Source organism: Physella acuta, unplaced genomic scaffold (assembly GCF_028476545.2).
Source record: "Physella acuta isolate Inbredline_101_S28 unplaced genomic scaffold, ASM2847654v3 ptg000331l, whole genome shotgun sequence".
Classification (NCBI taxonomy): Eukaryota; Metazoa; Mollusca; class Gastropoda; family Physidae; genus Physella; species Physella acuta.
The window spans coordinates 133005-155398 of record NW_026731850.1 but is presented as its reverse complement, the minus strand read 5'-3'; the positions used below and the strand labels follow the sequence as shown (position 1 = coordinate 155398).

The following is a 22394-nucleotide window of genomic DNA, read 5'->3' as shown; positions in this document are numbered from 1 at the left end:
TTTCTTTTGCTACCGGAGTTTTCTCCTGGTCTAATTTAAGATAACGGGATTTTTTTTTTCTAAATTAAAAAGAAAAATTTTTCAAAGGTCCTTTAGAGCAAAACTACATTAGCTTTATGTTCATTTTGCTCAACTTTTTTTTCTCGGGTTTAAAATAAAATCAATTTCTAGCCGCTTAATGTTTCTTTGATTTGCTTCTTTGATTTTACGGTTTTTAAATGCATCGCGCTAGACTTTTTTTTTTATTTAAAATATTTATCTAAATTTATTTTCCTTTTTTTTGTGTGAAATTAAATGATGTAAACTAAATTTTAAAAAAAGAGTTTCTCCCAAAAAAAAAAGAAAATAAATAAAATAAAAACTAAGAAAAACAGAAACAAGAAAATCATAAAAGAAACAAGTCTGTGTGATTTGAAGTGATGTCTATTTATAGTTGTTGATAAAAAAAACATACAATTTGCAAACTTTCAAAATGAAAAAAAAATATCCAGAAAAAAATGAAACAAAAAAAAAGATAAATATAGAAAATGATTGATGTTGATAACATAATGTGACATCCCCCCTTTTTCAGTAAAAGGTGAAGATGGTAATACAAGTTACCTGAGTAAGTGCATAAAATGTGTTCAATAACACTTTGTCCTCTACACAACAAGCAGCACAAGACTACCAACCAATGACAAACACACCTGACAATAAGTATTACAATTTACATCATTAATACAATTGGTTTTTACAAAGCACATTCAAAATAAAGTATTAAAAATATTAGGGCAATCATTTATATTATAGCTTTTTGCACAGCAAATATAAGATTTTTTGTTTGTAAATGTAGGCTTTTAATTGAAGTTTTTTTAAATGCATATGGAGTTTTTAATATCTCTCAATTCAGCTTTAAACTGTGTTGATCTATTTATGGAATCATTGTGAGTAATAAAGCTTGTGAATGGATGGATTGTGGTGGATTTCCAGAACATTTTGAACAAAATAGAATCTGATAAACCCATAAAATCTATGACTTTGTTTATAAAACAATCTCATATACTGGCAGTAATGTTTTGCTAGGTGAGAGGTCTAACTAAATACAGAAATGAAAATGAACATTTTAAAACATTTTTTAAAAATGTAGTCATGATAAACTTTATATGATGCATTTGTTAATAAAAAAAGAAATTTTTCATTAAAATTAAAGGAAGACAAAATTATTAGATCCTAAGTGATTAATAAAAGAAGAGAAAAAATAGTTATTTTAAGGTAACAAAAAAGAAATAATCATGAAATATCTTTTGGTAACTTATCTTTTTTTTTTACATGGTTTTAACTTTTAAATTTGATTTTAAAAAGTAAAGTAATTAAAAAAAATAAAAACAGAACTTGAATTTATAATTTTCAGCACTTAATTCATACATTTATATATCTTATACAATGTGTTTCATCAATTAAAATAACTTTGAAAATATTCTTTTTAGAATAATAATTTAGCATGTACAAATCCCATTAGATGTAAACATTTTTCAGAGTTTTGTGATGGCAAAAAGTTGCTCCCTGGAGTTGTGTAAAAAAAATTGCAACAGGCAGCAGTTTTATTGTAGAAAAATGTTTATACACATTTAAATAAATGTACTTAGAAACCCTGAGGTAAGCAAAAATTATACATGGACATTAACAGTGAAAGTAGACAAGACATGTAGGCCTACTGCACACATCCTCAGTGGCTGTGTTATATATATATAAATATATAGTATCATTGGAAACATACATATAATTTTATATATAAAAACCAGATAATTTATAAATAATGAAATATCAACAACGTAGTTTTTTTTAACATATTGTTAAAATAATATTTCGAGGTATATCAGAGAAGGTTTCCTGAAGCATGTACAACAAATTGGCTTGTAATTTTTGAAAAAATTATGGCCAAAAATTCTTGACCCCCAGTGTATTCAATGGAATACATATATAAAAACTGGAATTTTTTTTCATTATTCCACTAAATACAAATATTTTTTTTTGTTTCTTAAGGACAATATATAAAGTAAATGACTTGTGTCTGGCTTTAAACGTGGCCTTGTAAAAATTGTTTGGAGCAGGCAGTAACAGTTAAATGTGAGAGCATCAATGAACATACTCTAAGAGATCTGGAGATCAGACAGGCACTTCTCAACAGCTAGATATGTGTTCACTTACCATTGGTGTCCCTCTTAGTCTTACCCATGCTTGGTCCTGACCCATTAGATGGGATGTGAAAGTTTGTGCTGGGGTGGCCAGATCTGCTTTAACTGTTGTACAACAGGCACCTCAGGCGGGCTGTCTCTGTTTTGAGAGCAGCAACTTCCACCCTGAGTTTGAGGTTTTCCTGCTCCAACATGGCGGCTCTGATGGCGATCTCATCTTCCTTGGCGCGCCGGGCATCACGGGATCGCTTGGCGGCGTCGTTGTTCTTCCGGCGTCTCTCCCAGTAGGCGGCGTCTTTCTGCTCGTCTGGCAGAGATCGTGGGCGTTTTCTGGAACTTGTGTGCGAGTAGGAGGACGTGCTGGAGACCATGGTTGCGTTAAGGGAGGCTGACGACACTGGAATTGGAAAAGGTGAGCTGGAGGTGTTGCTGGGTTTCAGGTGATCTGGGGTCCCCTGGGGTGGGGAGAGGCTGCTGTGAGACTGTTGTGAGATGCTGGATGGGCTGGGGTGGCGGTGGCTGGGCTGGCTGTGAAGGTGTTGATGATTGGGAGCTTGCTGTTGTTGATGGTGCTGGTGATTCTGAGGTGGCTGATTGTGAACTGGGTTTGGAGAGTGGGCTTGAGATGTAGGTGAGGACTTGCCGCTGTGGCTGGAAGTAGCGGACTGTTTGTCTCTGAACATTTGCAGCTGTTGGTTGTACATGTTTAAAAGCTCCTCAGAGTTCATACCCGTGAATAATCCCGACTCGACGCTCTGCTGGAACATGGCGGGCGACATGCCGGGCAGCCCCAGGAAACCAAGGGGCATCTGGAGCGCTTCCTTAGGGTAAGCTTTGAATGGACGGCTGTTTTTCTTGCTGCGTGGCTCCATCAGAGCCGCAGCCGCCAGCTGGGAGAAGGCGTTTATCACTGAGCCTTGAGCCATCACGTTGGGCTGGAGCCCCGGGAACATGTTCATGCCGTTGAGCAGTGGCGGCACCGGATTCAGACCGGAACCAAACTTTGCGCTCTCCGACATTTTCTGAGCGTCCATGTCTGTAGGGCTGGGCGATTCCCTTTTGATAATGTCGCTGGGGTAGTCATTGTTGGGCGGAGAACCTGCGTTGTAGTCGGTCATGTGACCTGGACTGGAGGAAGAGGCCTGAGAGTCGTCGGTGAGGCTCCCTGAGAAAGATGACCTGCGCTTGACGGAGAAGTCCAGCGGACTGTCCTGGTCGTTGTGGAAGCTGGAGAGGCATGTCTTCAACTCCCCCGCCTCCTTCTCCCCCCTCAGCTCCTGGATCTTGTGCTCCAGGTTCTTCATGCCTTCTACGTTGCTCAGTCTGCTCTCGTAAACGTTTGTTTTACTCAAAAGTCCACTCACGATACTTTCCGATTTCATGCTGCCGATTCCGTTAGAAATAGACGTGTTTGTAGAGTCGATATCGGCATCATCCATTGATGAGTACTCAGTATCGTAGCTGCTTTTCCATGGATTTGATAGCTTATGCTGCATTCCCTGTAAAGAAAAAAAATGTTAAAAATGTGCATATTCACATCTAGAAGTTAACCCAGTTCAAGCAGTAAAAAACATTTAAAGTGTGTTCAACATCAAAACTAAATTTACCACCAGATACATCGGATAATACGGCACCACAGTATCCCACACCATGTTCCTTATCAACCAAGTAAACAAGCCACTCTACTGGGGTCAGAAATTAAATCAATAGTTCCTATATCAGCTCATCAAATTACAGCTAACCGAAGTAAATTATAAGCGAACAATTTTTGTTTAAAATAAACTCGCGCTAGCCTTAACAAGACGTTCTGTCACGCGTGATTAAAATCCAATAACCGCTCCAGCTAGAGTACAATCGTTTGTTTTCAATTAGAAAGTTTTGTTTCCCTTTCAGTTTTACACTTGCGCAGCATACGAGCGCAGAAAGTGTCGCGTCAACTCCGTATAGTCTCGCGCTAGTCAAACTCACGCGGTAATCGAGGTTATTAAGAAGTACAAAGTGAACATCGAATAGACTGGGGCTGATCACCGCGAAATCCTACTAACATCACACCATCGGCCCGGCACAAGAAAGAAGAGAATTGTTTAATTATTAGAGGAACGTATCTGTACATCGTTAAGTGTTCGTGGAATGTGGCGTCATCAGCCTAATATGGATACAAACACAATAGAAATTCGAAATACGTTTCTATTGAATCCTGCTGGGTTATTTCTAGATGTCCTATGACGCAGATGAGACAATAGTTTTACATTTTCAGACATTACAAGACAATATTGTTAAAAAAAAGGGGGGGGGGGGGTCCTGAGGCAGGGAAATAAAAACGTCATTTAAATAAATTTTTTTTAAAATGATTTCCTTAGAAGTTCACAAAAGGGAAAGGGGTGGGAATAGGAGAGGGGAGGGGAGAGTGGAGCAGCTTTTAAGAAACCAAATGTTTTCAATGTAAAGCGACGTGATACATTTTGAATTCTAGCAGTTTAAAAAAAAAAACGCCATTGCGTGCCAGTTGCTAAGGGAATCAATATTGCATGAAAATAGGAGCGTGCGTGGTTAGATCAGTGGGGGCGATCGATGGGGGCCCAGTTGGTGACATGCGTGATCCAGATTACAGGTCTGTAACCCCCCCCCCCCCCCACACACACACACACATCTCCCTCAACCCTCCCCTCACTCACTCCCCCACACGACACAATTGCGTTGGCGTGTGGAGATGACACTCACTCACACACGGCCTGTGGGTTGTTTTTTTCTCTCTCTGAGCTCCCAGCGCAAGACGCCTGGCTCAACAGGGCGGTGCTGCCCGCCCCTCTAACTGGTGGTTTAACTGCCGGCTCCATGTAATATTACAGGTCACATGATGTAATGGCTGTCACAGGTCACAGGGTTGGGGGAGGGGGGCAGGGATAATGTTTCATCACTAATTCAATTAAACTTTTACCCCTCAGGATTTTCACATCTAAAAATGGCTGGTGGAAAGCAGCTGATAAAATTTCTTCAAGCAGATGAGTACGGAGAAGGGGAAGGAAGGTGTGCTGCATGAAGGAATAGTGTGTGTATGTGTGTTATGAGATGATGTGTATGAGTAATCTCCCATCCTCAATCAACTGTTGCTGTGAATAGTTGAAACAAGCCAGGGGCATGATGTGCTACCAGCGGACGATGTTTTTTTTTTTCTTCGCTTTAACTTAAGACAGGCCTCTAGTGAACATTAATTTTTCAAACACCCGCACATACACATATACACCCCCACACCCCCCCACCCCACACACATACACACAGTCCGATAGAGCAAATCAAACGCTTCAGCTCACATATAAATATAAAATCAACCTCAAAAGGTCATTGACCTATTTAAAGCCGGAATGTGTTTTCAACAGAATTTTTTCCTTCGCGTAATGTAAAAATAATACAAACTTGTTTTAACGTCGGCTAACAATAAAGTGTGTGGATTATTGATAGGTGGATTGTGATCGTTGTATTTAGGTCAATGTTTAAGAGTTGTGGGAGAGATTAGTCACGCCGTGATGTTACGTAATGACACGGAACGGGGATACGTGACGTCGCTCAAGAAATAAAATATGGTTGCCGTGGTTTCGCTAGTGGATTTTTTTTTTCAAGGGTGTAGTAATTGTATTTGTAAAAATAAGAAACGAAATTCTAAACTGTATATTCGATAATGTATGGACGAGCTTTGTAAAATTATATATTTAAATAAATACAGCCGTTTGTGACCTGGCGGTATCGATTATCCACGGGTAATCGAGTCATTTACTAAGAACAAGCGGTTACCGAGTCGTTCATTGCAGGGTGGGTTCGTGAGTGCGGAAATGGCCGAGAAATTGTAAGGAAAATTTCAGTTGAGAAACCCGTGGGGGGTGGGGATTGTAAAGGTGGGGTATTTGTAAAAAAAATCGAATCATGTATAGATTTTTTTTTCAAGTAGCGATACCAACCAGCGAGTGCTCACAACAGTGGGCTGATGAATGGGGGTCTGTTGCTGGGGGAGTTCCGAGCCCGGTGGAGGCTCACGTGGTCATTGATTGTTGGAGGAGGGGACCACCGGTGTCATTGATTAGCTGAGTGCAACGGCTTGTCAAAGGTTGTGTCAGTTCAAGGTCGTGCCAATCACCTACGAAATCAATGGCACCGCCTCACAGAGTTTAATTTTCTCCGGGCTAAATAAAAATTGTAACGACCGGCTGATAGTCACGTGATTGATAACAGCGAAACAAAGCTCGTAATTCTTTAATAAACTAGTAGGGATGAATTATTCAGTTACGGTTTTTATTTTTAAAAGAATTTTTATCTGAAGTGTGATGAAAAATTCAAGCGGTAATAATCGTGTTCTGCTTCAGTCATAAGTGTTGTAACTGTTTAGAAATGCAAATTAATCCTTGGGAGAATTTGATACAGATTTTTTTCGCCCGGGGCCCATGCCAGAATGGAAGGAGTTAGTTAAGGGCGTTAGTTAAGTCCCACAAGTGCAGAAAAGTCTCGTGTATTTAGATGGTGGTGTCAAACACCTCACGTTTCACAACACAACCTTTACCCTTTGACCCCTGTCTGTCACTCAATCTGCACGGCTGCTATACGTTTTAGATTCGGCCTTTTTTTTTCTCTTTATGTTTTAAACAAATTCGTCCACATTTTTTAAAAATAAAAAATTGTAACAGAACTAGTGATATATAAGGTTTAAGAACTTGTGTTTCCTTTTAGTCAGAGGAATGGAGAGTCCATTTCATGTGTTCATCTGACAAGAAAAATGCATTGGCCTTTACTCAAGCACAGATCAGCTACCTACGTAAGTCAACCAGATGCACCCACGCACACACATGCGCACACACACGCTCTCACATACAGACCCGACCGACACACACACATGTGAAGACACGTACTGACAAGATGGCAGGCATACACTACAGCCCACCATGACACCCTAACCCAGTACAGTCGTGATTATATCATCCAGTTAAAAACACAAATCCAGTAAAGATTTTTTAATCTACGCCATGCTGATTTTTACAACACTGAATAACTTGAAATTATAGGGGTGGTGTGGGGGGGGGGGGTCAAACTGGCCTAGGGGTAGTAGAGTGGTGCTAATGATCTTTAAACAGTTCATGTTCAAATATCTCTAACTGTCCTACCCACCCACCGTTCCGTTGTTTAAAAAAATTCACTCTATGGTAGAGTGTCACAGGTAGTACTTTAAACCGCAACGCTAAAGGAAAAAAATCAATGTGAAAAGTTCGCAAGGGTACGTAACTGTGTCACAAGCTGACACAGTTAGCTGATAGTAGAACAGCGCGGAGAGGGGAGGTAACTGGTGGGCGGGGAACGTTTCATGGCCACATAAATGTGTATGAAATACGATAAGAGGTTTTTTTTTTTAATTCTGTTTTTTTTTTTTAGGTTGAAAAACAAAGTCTTGAGTGGCGTCAACTAATGGTCAGGGTCCTTTCATGGGACAACAACCAATGGCCAGGGTCCTTTCATGGGGCAACCACCACCAGTTGACCCGTTCACCAATCTTAAGGTGTAGGTGCGACCTGGTGGTGGGGTGTTTGTGTTATGTGTGTAGGTGATTTATGGTGTCTATTTTGTATGCTACTAGTGGTGTGTGCGATGTGTGACCAGTTGTATGTATGCTGTATTTGACTAATAACGTATATGGTGTGTGTGACTAATTGTGTGTATGGTGTAAATGTCAATGGTTTGTATGGTGTATGCAGTTACTTATGTTTATGGTGTATGTGAACAATGGCGTGAATGGTGTTGGTTCATGTTACTAAGGTGTTTTTTACTTGCAGCGACTAGGGTGACATATTTTGAACGCTTACGAAAAAAAGCATGTGTTTTTTTTTTCAACAAAACTTTAATACATTTAATACCTTTAAGTGATATATTATTTACACATCGGCATTTAGTGAGTTTCTATAGATTTGTTTTCATATTAGGCAAAAAAAAAATACAATAATATCCCTAGTGCTTTGTTCTTTTATTCCAGAATAAAAAAACACCAGTTCTATTGTTACTGCACAAGTCAATTCAACGGTACCAATTTAACTTGAGTAATCAAGTCGTTCCCAAGCCAACGCGAAACCTAATCAATACATTTCTATAAATAAATTATACACGCACCGGATACTCCCCCACCCACCCTCTCTGCTACACACAATGTGTCACACCTCTAAGAAGTGACGTCATTTGATTACATTATCTCCAGCTCCAACTAACTAATTAGTTGGTAGTTGTTGTTTTTTTTATCATTTCTAGACAGTGAGTAGCCTCTGCATGCACCTACCGCCACTCACACCTTCCCAGTCAGTGCACGTGCCGGCTACACAATCCTATTTCATAACACAGACCCCGGCCCCTACCTCCACCCCGCTTACCTAGCAGCCCCCCCCCCCCCCCCCCCGACCCTACAACGGGTGTTAGAATGTTAAACCCCACTGAGAGCAACCAAACATGGCCACCGTTGAGCCGACCTTACCAACAGGCCCGTGCACGTCGCCAGGTCGTTTACCCCTCTTCAAAGTTTAGACCCCCACAGAACATGTCCCGGGACGACGTGGCTCTGCTAATCTGTCAGTCAGCCGGTACAAGGCTGATTGCCTAAGGCACGTGACATCAGCTTGTCACGTCACTACTTTTATAAAAACTTCATTTTTTTTTACCGGAAGTTCAGGAAAGGACATTCATTTTAAAAAGATGAAGGAAAAATTTGCATTGGCTGTAAAAACAAAATATTGTAGCCTGCATTATTGTTGTATTGAAATGATTTGACAAAAAGACACCAAAACTACAAATACAATTTGTCGTAAGTGGCAACCTATATTAAACCATACAGCTGCGCTTCACAATGGTTGACTCGGGTATACATAAATTGAATGTAGTGAGGTATTTGATGCTTTAAAAAAATGTCACTTCAAAGAAGAAAACCACGTTTGGAATGTTGTTTCTTTAAAGATGAGATATTTTAAGTTAAAAAGAACGGAAATTAGAAGATAAATCCCAAGCCCTTAGATTAGACCGACAATCACGTGATGTTTGGTTTAACACGTGATAGACTGGCTCGTTAGGCTACTCGAAAAGCGAAACTGGAATGAATTAAGTAGGGAAATTGGTGTTTCGTGTCTCTATAACAAGTATACTATAACGTACAGGAAACAAAATATGTTTCTTGAAGTTATTTTTAAGTAGAAAGTTGAACTTTCTTTGTTCGTTTAACCAGCGGATGCTCCTAGTTTTTCGGTTGCCACAGACCACAAGTTCGAACGGAATTAGTTTTGAGTCATAACCGAACAAGTTCATTCCCCCTAATGAACAGCTTCCGGCTCACGCATCACTTCCGCCAGACAATTTGTCAACAGTTCCGAGAATGCAACCAACCAAAATAGTCTCGATCTAGTTCTAAGTGTTCAAACTATCAATCTCTCGAGTGGCATATTTCACTTTCAATCTAAGTTTAGAATCTCAGAGAAATGAAGTCTCCAAGGTATAGTGTAGCCTCACTTTCGACCAGTGACGTCAGATGGCCTTCAGATACCCAACCCTGGTTTCGATCCTCGTTTGTAACTAGAAGGAAAGGGGTGTGTGGGGGTGTGGGGGGGGGGGGGGGGGTGTTGTATAACAGAAACTAAAACAGAAATTCGTGTAGATATTTGATGGGGAAGTGAATCAACTATGGCTGGGTGCATGGCGGGGATGGGTGAGACCACCACGATACATCTACATTATCACTCCTTAATAAACAAACATTTTATTTCTTGCAGCAAAATCCATTAGATGCTAACCGGACAGTGATATACGACGCAGCTACTACCCTATGTGCCGGGTGGCGTCTATGGGTATTCTACACTCCTGGAAATGTTCTCTAAGGAGCGGTTGTTTACATGTTAACTGCCTCCCTCCCTCTCCCCTACCTGGTTACGGCACCGGTTACTCCCCTCCCCCGTATCACCCGGTTACGCACAGGTTAACGGTTTTACTACTACTATTATTCTCCCTCCCCCTCCCTTCCCCTGTAAGATCCGCACGGTAAATGACCTAGCAAAGGTGATGCTCTTTGCATCTAGCGCGATACCGGGACTTGACTTCACAGTAGATCACTCGCAACTGGGTCAAAGTCAGACGCACAAACATCCTATTTTTTTTAAATAAACCATAACACAGTGTTTATATAACAAGAAACAATGTGAAGGTCGCTACACGCCCCTATTAACATAAAATATGTTAAACACATGTACAGCCCTATCTAGAGCGGGCCACATAAATAAACGACACCAAAACAGATGATACGTTAATCGTATGCAACTGGTTCACGCCGGGCTTACAATACTTCATAAATAGGTCACAGCGACTTGTCAGGGCCTGGCAATGTTCTCAGCACTTAAGAATTACAACTCACCACCCCACCCACCCCACTTCCCGTCCTCAACAAGTGGCTCCCCGGGTTTCTCTATACCTACACCACGTGACATCAAGTTTGTTAGATTGGTGACGAGTGACCTACTTACGAAGATAACTCATTTGAGCTGAATTGCAGTTTTAGGTATTAAAAAAAAATTTAAGAGAAAAAAACATTCAAAGGTTGACGTGTCGAACGGGTCATGTGACCTTCCTCACACAGAAACTGTGAGAAAAGTTGTCACACAATCACATTCATACGGGCCCTCTGTGAGGCCCTGTCTACCAGGCCTATCTGATGGGCTGGGATTTTCTCAGCATTCCCCCCCCCCCCCCCCCCACATAAAGTATGACATACGAGCTGTCATATTCGTTTGCCTTTATAGAAATCTGTTCGGTCTTTCTGTGTCGCGGTAACTACTTCCTTTTACTTCTAGTTCAAGAAAAAAAGTATAGCGTTTAATATATATATATATATATATATATATATATATATATATATATATATATATATATATATATATATATATATATATATATATATATATATATATATATATAAAAGCTAACGGCGGGCGATAAAATGATAATTTTATAGCGTGCTGCTGCTGCTGAAATGAAGTGACCCACAAGCCCCAAGACAAGATGGCGGTGCCTGACCTCTGTGACCCCGTGACTGCCCACTGCCTGGCTTCCAGTAATTACGATATAAATATTAAATGAGCCTTTATCTGGTAAAAAAAAAGAATCTCGCCACGAGACCCGCGTCTCAGTGAAGGCAAGCACGAACGTTGGGGGAGGTGGGGGTGGGGTTGATGAGAGGAGAAAACTATTTTATAAAAATAAACATTTGGCCTATCATAATCTCCTTTCTAAAAAGAGTGCTATTTCTTACAGTTAGATCAGCTATCTTTTAGTGTAGATTTGTTGTCATAATTAGATCATTTAAAGTCATATAATTTTCTTGGGGAAAGCAAGCGGATGCTGGTGTACATCCTGTAATAATGTTTTAACTACCGGAAATTGCGTGATTTTAGAAAAAGAAAAGTGGGTGAGGTCGGGGGGGGGGGGGGGGGGGGCTCAGCTATCGGTGCTATCTCCTTATGTAGAGCGTGTAGGTGTGGGGGGGGGGGAATAATTTAATTGTTAATATAAAGTACAGACACGGGTTTTAGTTTTCATTTTTAAAAATCTTAAGCCCAGAAGGAAGGAAGGGAGATCAGGTAAGACCTAGGGAAAAAAAAAACTAAGATCGGTTAAGATTTAAAAATTAGCCGGGTTGGCAAGGTAAATCCCCCGAGAACTTGATCTCCTTTCAATCAGTGAAAAGAAAATATTACTCGAGTTAAGTTCCACAAAAGAATTTTTTTAGAAAAACGAAAAAGAGGTAGAAAAATTTCAATTTTTTTGGTTTAAAAAGTGCACACGTTTTTTTGGTTTATACCCCCTCCCCAACCCCTCTGGTAAACTCTGTTGGTAGCTACACCTCCACCCCCACACAAGGTATCAGAGCTAAATATAAATCACCTTTCTACTTGTGTTTGTATACCAGTGTATGGCCATATACAAAACCGATTTGGATGGTGGGGGATGGGGGGGGGGGGGGTCATCTCTGTGTTAAGTAAATGATTAAACATCCTAGTCTAAGTTAATTACCAGCTATATTGCATACAATAGAAGCCCTTCCTCGCCCACATCACCATACTAATTAAAGAAAACCAATTAGTATTGATGGCAGTACCGTATTCTTATTTTAAAAAAATATTTTTTAAACCACCATTAGCAATCTAGCTTAAAAATCAGAGATGCCGAATGTGTTTTAAGTATTAGCGATGTATTTTATTAATAGTTTAAATAAATAAAAGACTGGCGATAGTACTAAGTGTTGAACACAGCAGCCCAAGTGTAAGCGATATTAAACGGACCGACGCATTAGTCATCGGCGGCACACACGCGCGTACACACACACGTAACGATTGCTACGTTAAGGTATTTTCCAGCTGTTTAAGTGGAAGAAATAAAGGGGAGATAAAAAAAATGTGTTGCTTTCCCCTTTAGTATTACAATAGTGTTCGTGAGCCTGGAACAGGGGAGAGAAGCGGTCGAAGCAAGCAAGGAGAGGCGGGGGCCGGTAATTCCCAACGACGTAGGGTTCAAGTGCAGGGCGAGTTCTCTTTTATCTACCCTTTTTTTTTCTTCTCTCCCTTGACGGCTTTATTTACATTTTTTTTCCTCTCGCAGCGGGGTTAGTACGGGGCCTTGGTTTATTCTTGGCCTTTTATTTCGGTCTTGTGTCTATTTTTGTTGGATTGGATTAATGGGGGCTTATTTTATTAATGAAAATAAAACAACATTTGTATGAGAAGTACTGGGATGTTGGATTTTAAAAAGAAAATAGTGACAAGATCTCAGAAAAAAAGGAAAAAAAATATTTCACCCCAAATTTTCCACAATGTCTGACATTTTAAAAACAAATTATGATTACAGGTGCAACTCTATAATATTAACAGGTGTTTTTACATTTTAGACCCACTTTGAAGTAGATCGTTTTTATACATAATCAGCCTCCATGACTGAAAACAGTTTATAATATTAAAAAGCGTCAAATGAATAGTGGACCCAGAGGTAACAAGATCAAGAACAGGTCTATGTGCCCTGTATGGCCGTGCCCGTACATGACGTCATCTCGAAAACAAAGAACCGACCCTCGCGATACCTCGTGAATTTATCACTTGTATCGTACATATTGGCCAAGGGAGAAAATACAAAGCTGATTAGAAGGAAAGGTTGGGAACTGCGCATGAGCACAACAGTCAGCCACATCACCGGAAGTGAACAGCGCAGTAGAAAAGGATTGGTCAGGTGAAGAACAACAAGATTACATTATTAATTACACGGGGGAGCGGTGGGGGAGGAGTGGAGGGGATGGGAGGAGTGGCGGAAAGCTACACGATTTCTGGGTAAATTAAAATTTGGTTGCTGCGGTGTTAAGTAATGGTAAAAACACTGAACAGGCAGCGTTTGTAACTTGTGAATTAAAGACAACTATAAGTAGACCCACAAGGACAAAAAGCACGGACCCACCTCTCGTGTAGATACTAGTCTATAAACCAAAAATGTAATAAAAATTACATGTATGAAAATCTGGTCTATGTTCATAGCTTAAACTACTACATATGACGCATCAGTAAAACAATGTAACTTTGTATACCAAATATGATTTAAAGGTTTTATGCCTCATAATTTGTTTAAGACAGGTATGTGGGGGTATATCTAGCCGTTGTAACTGATGCAGTCAGCTAGGGGCAGATAACTAGAGGGGGCAGATAACGCTTACCAATACACTGGACGGGTACGCCATGCTTCTGTCACTCAGTTGACCACTGCCCTCCTCGCCTCTTGACGCATCACAGGAAACTTCGGACAGTCCTTGGGCCTCTAGCACCATAACACGTCAAGTTCAACACAGGTGTAAGGTTCACCCAAATGACAACTTCAACACAATTGTCAAGTTCACCCGATGACAAGTTCAACACAGCGTCAAGTTCACCAGAATGACAAGTTCAACACAATGGCAGGTTCACCCGAATGACAAGTTCAATAACGAAAACTTCCTAATATTTAAAACGTGTCCATTTAAAAATGTAACATTGAAAGAGTCAATCTTTGTTTCAAACAGTTGTTTGTTTATCTAAAAGTCACCCGTCTTGACACATCCAAAGTTGAACCTGGTTAGCTGACCAGCTGAACACGAGACAGAAAAAATCCACATGTGAAATTTCTCGCTAGGCATGCGAGGGCGGTTTTTAAAAAAAAATCAATCTAGTTGCATAAGACCGGGTTTTCCCGATTCTATAAATTAACACTTTTTTCCCCGTATAACAAATGGTGAAGTTCTAGAACGTGTTGTGTTAGTGTCGGTAAAGAAATGGGTGGTGAATGTTGCCACAGACGGCTCGAACTAAACAACACTAAATCAAGCCCTGTGTCCGGTTGATATTTTCGTTTTCTATTTCGCTTTATGACTAAGTCACACAAAGTTAAAGCGAAGGGGGAGGGGGGTATGACCGGTTAACGAAGGGTTAAAGAATGCTTTTAAAAAAAAAAGACGAACCCGATTAGCAGGCTAGATACTTTTAGTGTGTGTGTAGAGAGGCGGGTGGGTAGGGGTGGGTAATCAAACTGGGGAGTTATAAATTTTTGATTCGAGGTCAATGACCTGGAGATAATGTTCCCTACCTGGTCATGTTTAGCTAACCTGACGTTAAATAGATTTAAGTGAGGTAAAGTAATAACACCTACCCGACAACTGATACACCGGGTCAACTAGAGGCTGGGAGGGGAGGGAGGGGGGAGGGTTGCCTCCAACACCTCGATTATAACTGTCATATGACTCAAGTATGCGGCACGGTAATATGATAGGAATGTCCCGGCCGGTGGTGCCGCGCTGTGTTGCTGTATACCTACACAGTTTTACACGCAAACACCAAATGGGTTTCCCCCTTGTGTATTACGTCATTTCCCACACAGATTACGTCATGCGTGCAGATTACATTAAAAGTCGTAATTTATTTTTACAAAAAAAAAAAAGAAAATGAAACGAAATCTAAAATAGCTAACAGAACAAATATAACCTGAATAAAATTATTATTTACAAGTATTATTTTTAAAACGAATGTTGAGTTTATTAGGTTCTTCAGTTTATTTTACACTTTTTAAAAACTTAAAAAAACAACTGATCTATCTTTAGTGCTTATATTAGGCGTTTAAAATTTGAAACCCAAATCACACCTAACTTAAAAAAAAAACACTCTGAGTCACGGGTTACGTAAGGCTACAACTATTTCCCACACCAGGGGCGCTAATTCAATGTGGGCGCAAGATTTCCTTTAGATCTATTTGACGATTACAAAAAAGTTACCTGTGGGAGGGATTTCAAACGATAACGTGGTGTATCTTCAAAGTTGTGTACCGCAATTACCGCGTAGAAATCGGTGGGCTGTAATAATTCAGTACATCAATTTAAATACATCGTAACCTGGAGGCTTGTTTATAGGGCGAGCCTCAATGTGCTGTTAGATTTACACCGCATTTAAAAATAGCCGTTTATGTAACGTAGCCACCCCCCCCCCCCGTGATTATATCGAACAGCAGACGTAGAGTCATGTTATGACTTGTATAACGAGAAATAGATCACCATAGCAGATATTCAATCCTCTTTTTTAATTCAAACCAATACCTATATACAGGCCCAAACCTATTTATAAATCGTATTACTCGATTACTTATATTTTATAATCACTGGTCGATATTCATGACAAGGATCTCTTATCAATAAAATATTCACATATGTAATCGTCTTTATTCGGCTTTTAAAAAGAATCTATTTTTAAACCAAGTTAGATAACTCCTTTATAAATAAAGAGTTTCCTAAGAGCGAGGGAGTGTCGAGTAAATTAAGTCAAGTCGTTAGTTGGTCATATAATGTGTAGATAACACGTGTTCACTTAGTAGAAGGTGCACACGTTTAGCTATTTATAGACGTGTTGTAATTGTAATGTTCAAATTTACAACACCGAAGGTGTATCATCATTGGTTCAGTGGGTAAAAGCGGGATGGTTGTTTGGTTTGTGGGTAACAATTTAAATTGTTTTATTTATGAGTTCAACACTGTCATACATTTTAAAAATTTTAATAATGTATAATTAATATTGGCCTACAAAACAGAACGAATTTTTAAAAATACTAAAATATATAAAACGTATATATAAAACTAAATACACAATTTAATGTTATTGTCAAGTTACTGCGTCATGTCTAGAAAATATACTGACACGTCATTTAAAGTGGTTTAAAATATACTTCGCTATAAGTGTATTTAAAGAATATGAACTTAATTATTGACACGGTTGTCAACAAACAATTCACTTTAAAAAATTGTAAAATTATTTGAATTGAAAACCAACTATATATACAAATATGTATACATATTTACACAAGCAATAGTTATAACACCGAGTAAGTTTGTGAAAAGAAAATCCGTTAATGATTAAATCCTCAGTACGAACAGTTACTAAACAGCACGAGCCTTACATTCAATCTCACGAGCATGTTATTTAACATGGCAACTTGCTCTGAGCCGGTACTGGCGAGTAAGTGTCCCTCGCTCCAACTACTATTTCGCTGACTGGCTAGCTTATGGGGGTGTGAGTGAGGGGTGGGGGGAGATATTTTTGGTATTATTAAACAGATTTTTTTTTGTAAAAAAAAAAAAAGCCGGTCTGGCGTTTTGAGGAAGTAGCCCTTGGCTGCATGTCGTGTGTCGCGCGCTGGACGGCGAGGTGCTGCGGGGTGTGGGGTAGTGGTCAGGCTGTTGGACAAATGGGGTTGGGGGGGGGGGGGTTGCTGACAGCTGGACTCATGCCGCGGCTCGTGGTACGAGCGTTTGTGGGTGGGGAGGGGGGCCGTCAGTAAGACTACCGGTATGGAGAGAAGAAGGGGGATTTGTTCCCCCCCCCCGCTCCCTATCGAAAATACATGTCCGAGCACCGCCCCCTCTCCCACCCGTCACCTAACGCCCTTGCCCAAGACTCCCCCCCCTCTAGCCGTCTACCGTCCATGTCCCTGACTCGACCCCTGATACACGCACCAGTCCAGGGACGGTAAATCTTCCTGGTCTTTCCTTAATGGGGAGTAACCTCGTCACGGTGTGTTTCTAACGGTGCTGGAACCGTAGACTGGCGAGACACGGAGGCTGGTTCCCCTAGTTTTAAAGACAACTACACCAGCACACAACAGTGTGGTTACAGACTAGACAAAATGACAAAAGAGATATAATTTTGGACATTTAATTTCTTATACCATTTGGTTTATTTAAAGAATAAATTATTTTAATCTTTAGTTGTTTTTTTTTTTTAAAGAAAGGGATTTAAATGTCTCTAGTAGTTTACTTTCTCGACGTAACACCGTAACAACGTTAAACGTTGGCCCAGAGGTAGGAAGTTTTTCAAAAGCAGGTAAATCGGAATTTCCACTCTGACACATCTCGCTCTTTATCAAACGGCTTTTTGAGAAAACTACGGAGGAGAGGTTAGCAATATTTACAGAGCAAATACAAAATACCATCCCCCATTACAGAGTTGTGGGGGTTTTCTTGTGAAATGGGCGTACTGCTACGTGAATTACTTCCCATGTAGATATCACAGTATGATTAACATACCTTCAGCAGAAACTCAAACACAAAATGGCCACAGTGCAGGACATCCCATTACCGGATATACAACATGCCGGACATTAAATAGCCGGACGTCCTATTGCAAGGGACAAGCTATTTTTAAACTTCATATTCAAGGGAGATGTTAAATTTGGGGGAGTAAGGAAGGGGGGGGGGGGTAAGTATCGCAATAAGACTAAGTTTACCAGAACTACGTATCAAAATATCAACTCTGGTTGGTCGCAATAAGACTAAGTTTACCGGAACTACGTATCAAAATATCAACTCTGGTTGGTCGCAATAAGACTAAGTTTACCGGAACTACGTATCAAAATATCAACGCTGGTTGATTTCAAAGAAAAGTTCCAACTGGGAAAATACAGACAAATTACTGTGAAATTATAAAACACCTGAAATAGTTTTTCGACATGTGGTCATGTTTTATAAACGACGTTAGATCATGGCTATTTTTAGACTAGGTCGTCGTGTTCCTACCGTTTTTTTTAATTGGCTTATATGTTTACATAACTGTATTAAATGTAGCTTTCAAAGGCTTTATACCACGACCTGATAGATAGTCCACCTATCGCCTTTTGAAAACCACACATATTAAATCAACGTTTGTTTCAATTGGAAGGCGTGTTTGTTCTACTGCTGCGAATATAGACTTAGTTTAAACAGCAATTGTGATCCATACTAAACTAATTCCTTAGGGAGCGACTTCTAATCTCCAAGCTTGTGAACAAGTCAAACCACTTTTTCGTTAACAACGGTCTTTCGTGCAACAGAGCAGTCTTTCTTGAAGCCCCGGGGGTGGGTTTTGGGGATAAGGGGGTGTGCCGGATATTTTTGTTAAATCTATAGATCAACATAAAGACTCGTGCTACGTTTAAAAATAACTACAAAGCCGAAGGTGTCTTTGTAGTGTAAATGATACACAAAGAAAGAAAAGAGCGATTAGATATACAACTAGCCTTGCTTGAACTGTGAAATCGATAGTCAGCGGGCATATATACCCTACATTGTGCCCAAGACCTCTTTACTACAGGGGTAGCGGCTGGGAACAGCTTGCCGCATGAATGGACACAGCTGTTGTCCCGGCAATTAAACGGACTTAAGGCCCAAATTAATGCCCGATATATCACAGTGTCCAGTGTTAAGTGAAGGTCTTTTGAACAGGGTGGGAGGGGCTGTAAGACGTGTGGCCGAGTCTACAGACCTAAGATTCCCGACGAAAGTCTCAAGTTTCCGACAACAGGCTCTACATTCCCGAACACCGGCGACAGATTCACGGCAACAAGCGACAGATTTCGAGGCCTGAAATCCCGGCTGACGTAACGCGTCAGTCCATCGCACGTGCGACGTTTGAACGCGCGGTGTGAGGGCAAACATTCACTTCACCTGAGGCAAACATTCACGTCACAGTGAAGAATTCTCAATCGACATCACCCCACATCACATGTTACCACGGCAAACACATTTGTTGTCCGAGTGTGTTTGTGATATTTTAAAAGTAAAAAATTAATTTCAAAGATTCACAACTCTAAATGATCATTTAATGAGCACTCTTTGTTGATTTTACTTCATACACGATTCGGCACAAACATAAACACACCTTTTCAGTCACGAGGGGGAAAAAACGTATTGAGAATAAGTAATGACCGAAGTCATGTAAACAGGGGATCAATGCTCGGATGTTATTACACAAGCCATCGATCTTTGGATGATTCACACTCACACACTTTTATAGATGATTTTTTGTAGCACTATTACATATACATGCACTTAAGCACACACTCACGCATAAAATTATAAATAAATGTATATTTTTATCGGTAAAAGTATGTATATTAATACATGTGTACACTACATATAACAATTAATATACACTTATTTTAAGTTCTATAGTTACAAAAAGTAGATTGTTATTTAGAGAACTATAAAGTTATATAATTCTTTATTCTTCACCAAACTTGCCTTTACCCCCCCCCCCCCCCCCCCCCCCCCATGATACAGGAACATTTTGCCTACAAAAACAACAGGACGGGTCTACGACGAGGTTAGAGTGAGGGTTACAAGTGTCGTAATTGACACACCATGACCGACTTCAAAATTCACAAGACGTAATAAGTAGAGTAGAAATAAACAAACTGCGCATGTCATTTCAAACTTTGGAGTACCTTTTAATCAACAAACGTGGCTACATTTACATCGGTGACTGTGACTGTGTAAATATATGTAACAATGTACATACACATACATATATAATGATATATAATGATATATATATATATATATATATATATATATATATATATATATATATATATATATATATATATATATATATATATATATATATATATATATATATATAGTACAGGTGAGATGCAGAATTTGATTTTCAACCATCTGTCGTCTGACCTATTGCTGACTAAAATCCCTGTGTACTGTTATCGTCTGAGGTCTACATGTGAACAGCCATATTTGGCTCTGCTATCAACATGCAACTTCTTCAAAAACACCAGCCTCGGTCAAGGTCTGGTCGCTTATTGTTGTAGATCCTACATCGATCCAGCCCCCACCCCCTCACACCTCAGCTCCTAAACATGCCCCTCCCCCTGGTTTGACTCAGTAATTAAGACCGGTATTACGAGTACAACAGCTGTTGTTGACTAGTGGAAGGAACATGTCACTGTACACTTTACACCATTTCACTTTATCACTGTACACTGTACACAATTTCACTTTATCACTATACACTTTACACAATTTCATTTGATCGCTTCGGCTGCTTTGTTTTTGGTTGCCATTAGAGAACGGTGGGCTATTTATAGCAACGTTTGAAAACAGAATGTTATCTAATACCTGTTGACGTCGATAAGAGTGATTATATAACTTTATAGTTCTCTGAATAACTATGTACTTTTTGTAACTATAGAACTTGAAATAAGTGTATATTAATTGTTATATGTAGTAGGCTATAGATCTGTACCTTAGTATAAATGTAGATAATAATTGCTATATATTTGTTATATTATCTGTAGAAGATAATATGAAATTAGTGAATAAAGAAACGAAGCTATGTACGTCTAGATTATTCTAGATATAATCCCATCAACACGAAGTCATCCGTAGGTTTGATAGTATCTAGATCTAGCCTAGTTACATCAACCAAGCCCCAACATCAACCCAACTTGTCGCTATATCTAAAACTATCCTAAATCTAACCTTCTCATGTGATACGTTCAGCGGTGATGAAGGGTTAAACAGTCATTCATTCAGCTTCTCTTATGAAATGCACTGTAATACATTTACACAAGCAGTAATCGGTAAAGTCGTGCATGGTTATTGATACCCACAATCTTGTACTATTTAAAGTATTTATTATAATAATCCCAACATCGACCATACTTATGTTAATGCGAACCCTAACTTCACAAAACTAATACTACTAACCATATCTCTAATACGTAATAGCAAAGACTTAACTGAAACTGTAATATGTCACTGTTAAATGCAGCTGCTAATCTGCTATTATTTTATTAAACCATATAAATTTGAATAAAGTGTTTCATAAATAATTAATTATAACAGAATCTATAAATCAATTAAAACATAACATAAGGCCAAAATTACATCTAATATACCACAATAAAAAGAAAGAAAAACGATAATAAATAACGCCTATTGATTATGCTCAGAGGTACGGGGTAGGGTGGGGGAGTAATTATTTTAAAATGACTTACCTCTATGACCAACATCTTCAGTTGCGAACACACACCACAGTAGTGTACAATAAATTATAAATATCAAACAGCTCAACTTTTACAACACTATGTCAAAATTAAAATGTTCCAAAATGTTCAAACAATGTTCGGTATAAAACTGGTATTCCCCAGCATCGGAGGTTACTAAATAATCTTGAATGTAAAATACATGTGTAGTAATCCCAGTAAGTTCAGGAAATGAGTTACAAGATTGCGCAGTTATATAAGTCCCACGACCGGTCCTAATTCATATTTCTCCTATTAGTCTACTTGAAAACTATTCACATTGTGTCACTGTCGCTGATACGGAATGTTGAGGTCGAATGATTAAGGTGAATCAACAGCAGTCATACTTGTAAACAACCAGTGAGGTGGTGTTTTTTTTAAACGCTAGAGAAGGGGAAACTCCTCCCCCTACCCACTCCCCGTCACAAGCCGGGTTTTCTAGCTAGTTAAATAATCGAATCTGTACGAAACGGCGAACGGAAAAATAAACCCAACCACACGCACGCACGCAACGCTACGTAACAGTGGTGAGCGAGGCCACGAAAAAAAAAAACCCCTCTAACGGCCTCTTCTGTACCTTAGCTAACTGAAAGGCTAAATAATAAAAAATAACTACGTATAGCCGGCGAACTTTTCCCCTCGCGTTGCACCCAAACGCCCTCGTTCAACGCTCATTGAGTATTCCCTCTCCCTCACCTCGCTTGCCTTGCGCGGTTTTTTTTTATTCTGTGGCAATTTTTTTTTACAGGCTTCACTTGTTGAGAGTTCTAATTATAAACTGGGCACGTGACAGTAACGATTTCTGTTTACCTGAATATC

General features: G+C 39.6%; 1 protein-coding gene across 3 annotated transcripts; it reads right to left on the bottom strand.

The window, feature by feature from the left end:
• Positions 1-405: 405 nt before the first annotated feature.
• On the bottom strand, positions 406-22060 carry LOC131940795 (uncharacterized). 3 transcript variants are annotated; one of them, XM_059299613.1, is made up of 2 exons: positions 21549-22060; positions 406-3673 (listed from the first exon to the last, which is right to left on the bottom strand). In XM_059299613.1, the coding sequence occupies exons 1-2, from the start codon at positions 21561-21563 to the stop codon at positions 2276-2278; spliced, it is 1413 nt and encodes a 470-aa protein (XP_059155596.1). In that variant the 5' UTR covers positions 21564-22060; the 3' UTR covers positions 406-2275. The 3 variants fall into 3 exon arrangements, with proteins under 3 accessions (XP_059155596.1, XP_059155597.1, XP_059155595.1); XM_059299614.1 differs by lacking the exon at positions 21549-22060 and adding an exon at positions 14889-15073; XM_059299612.1 differs by lacking the exon at positions 21549-22060 and adding an exon at positions 13924-14055.
• Positions 22061-22394: the final 334 nt, after the last annotated feature.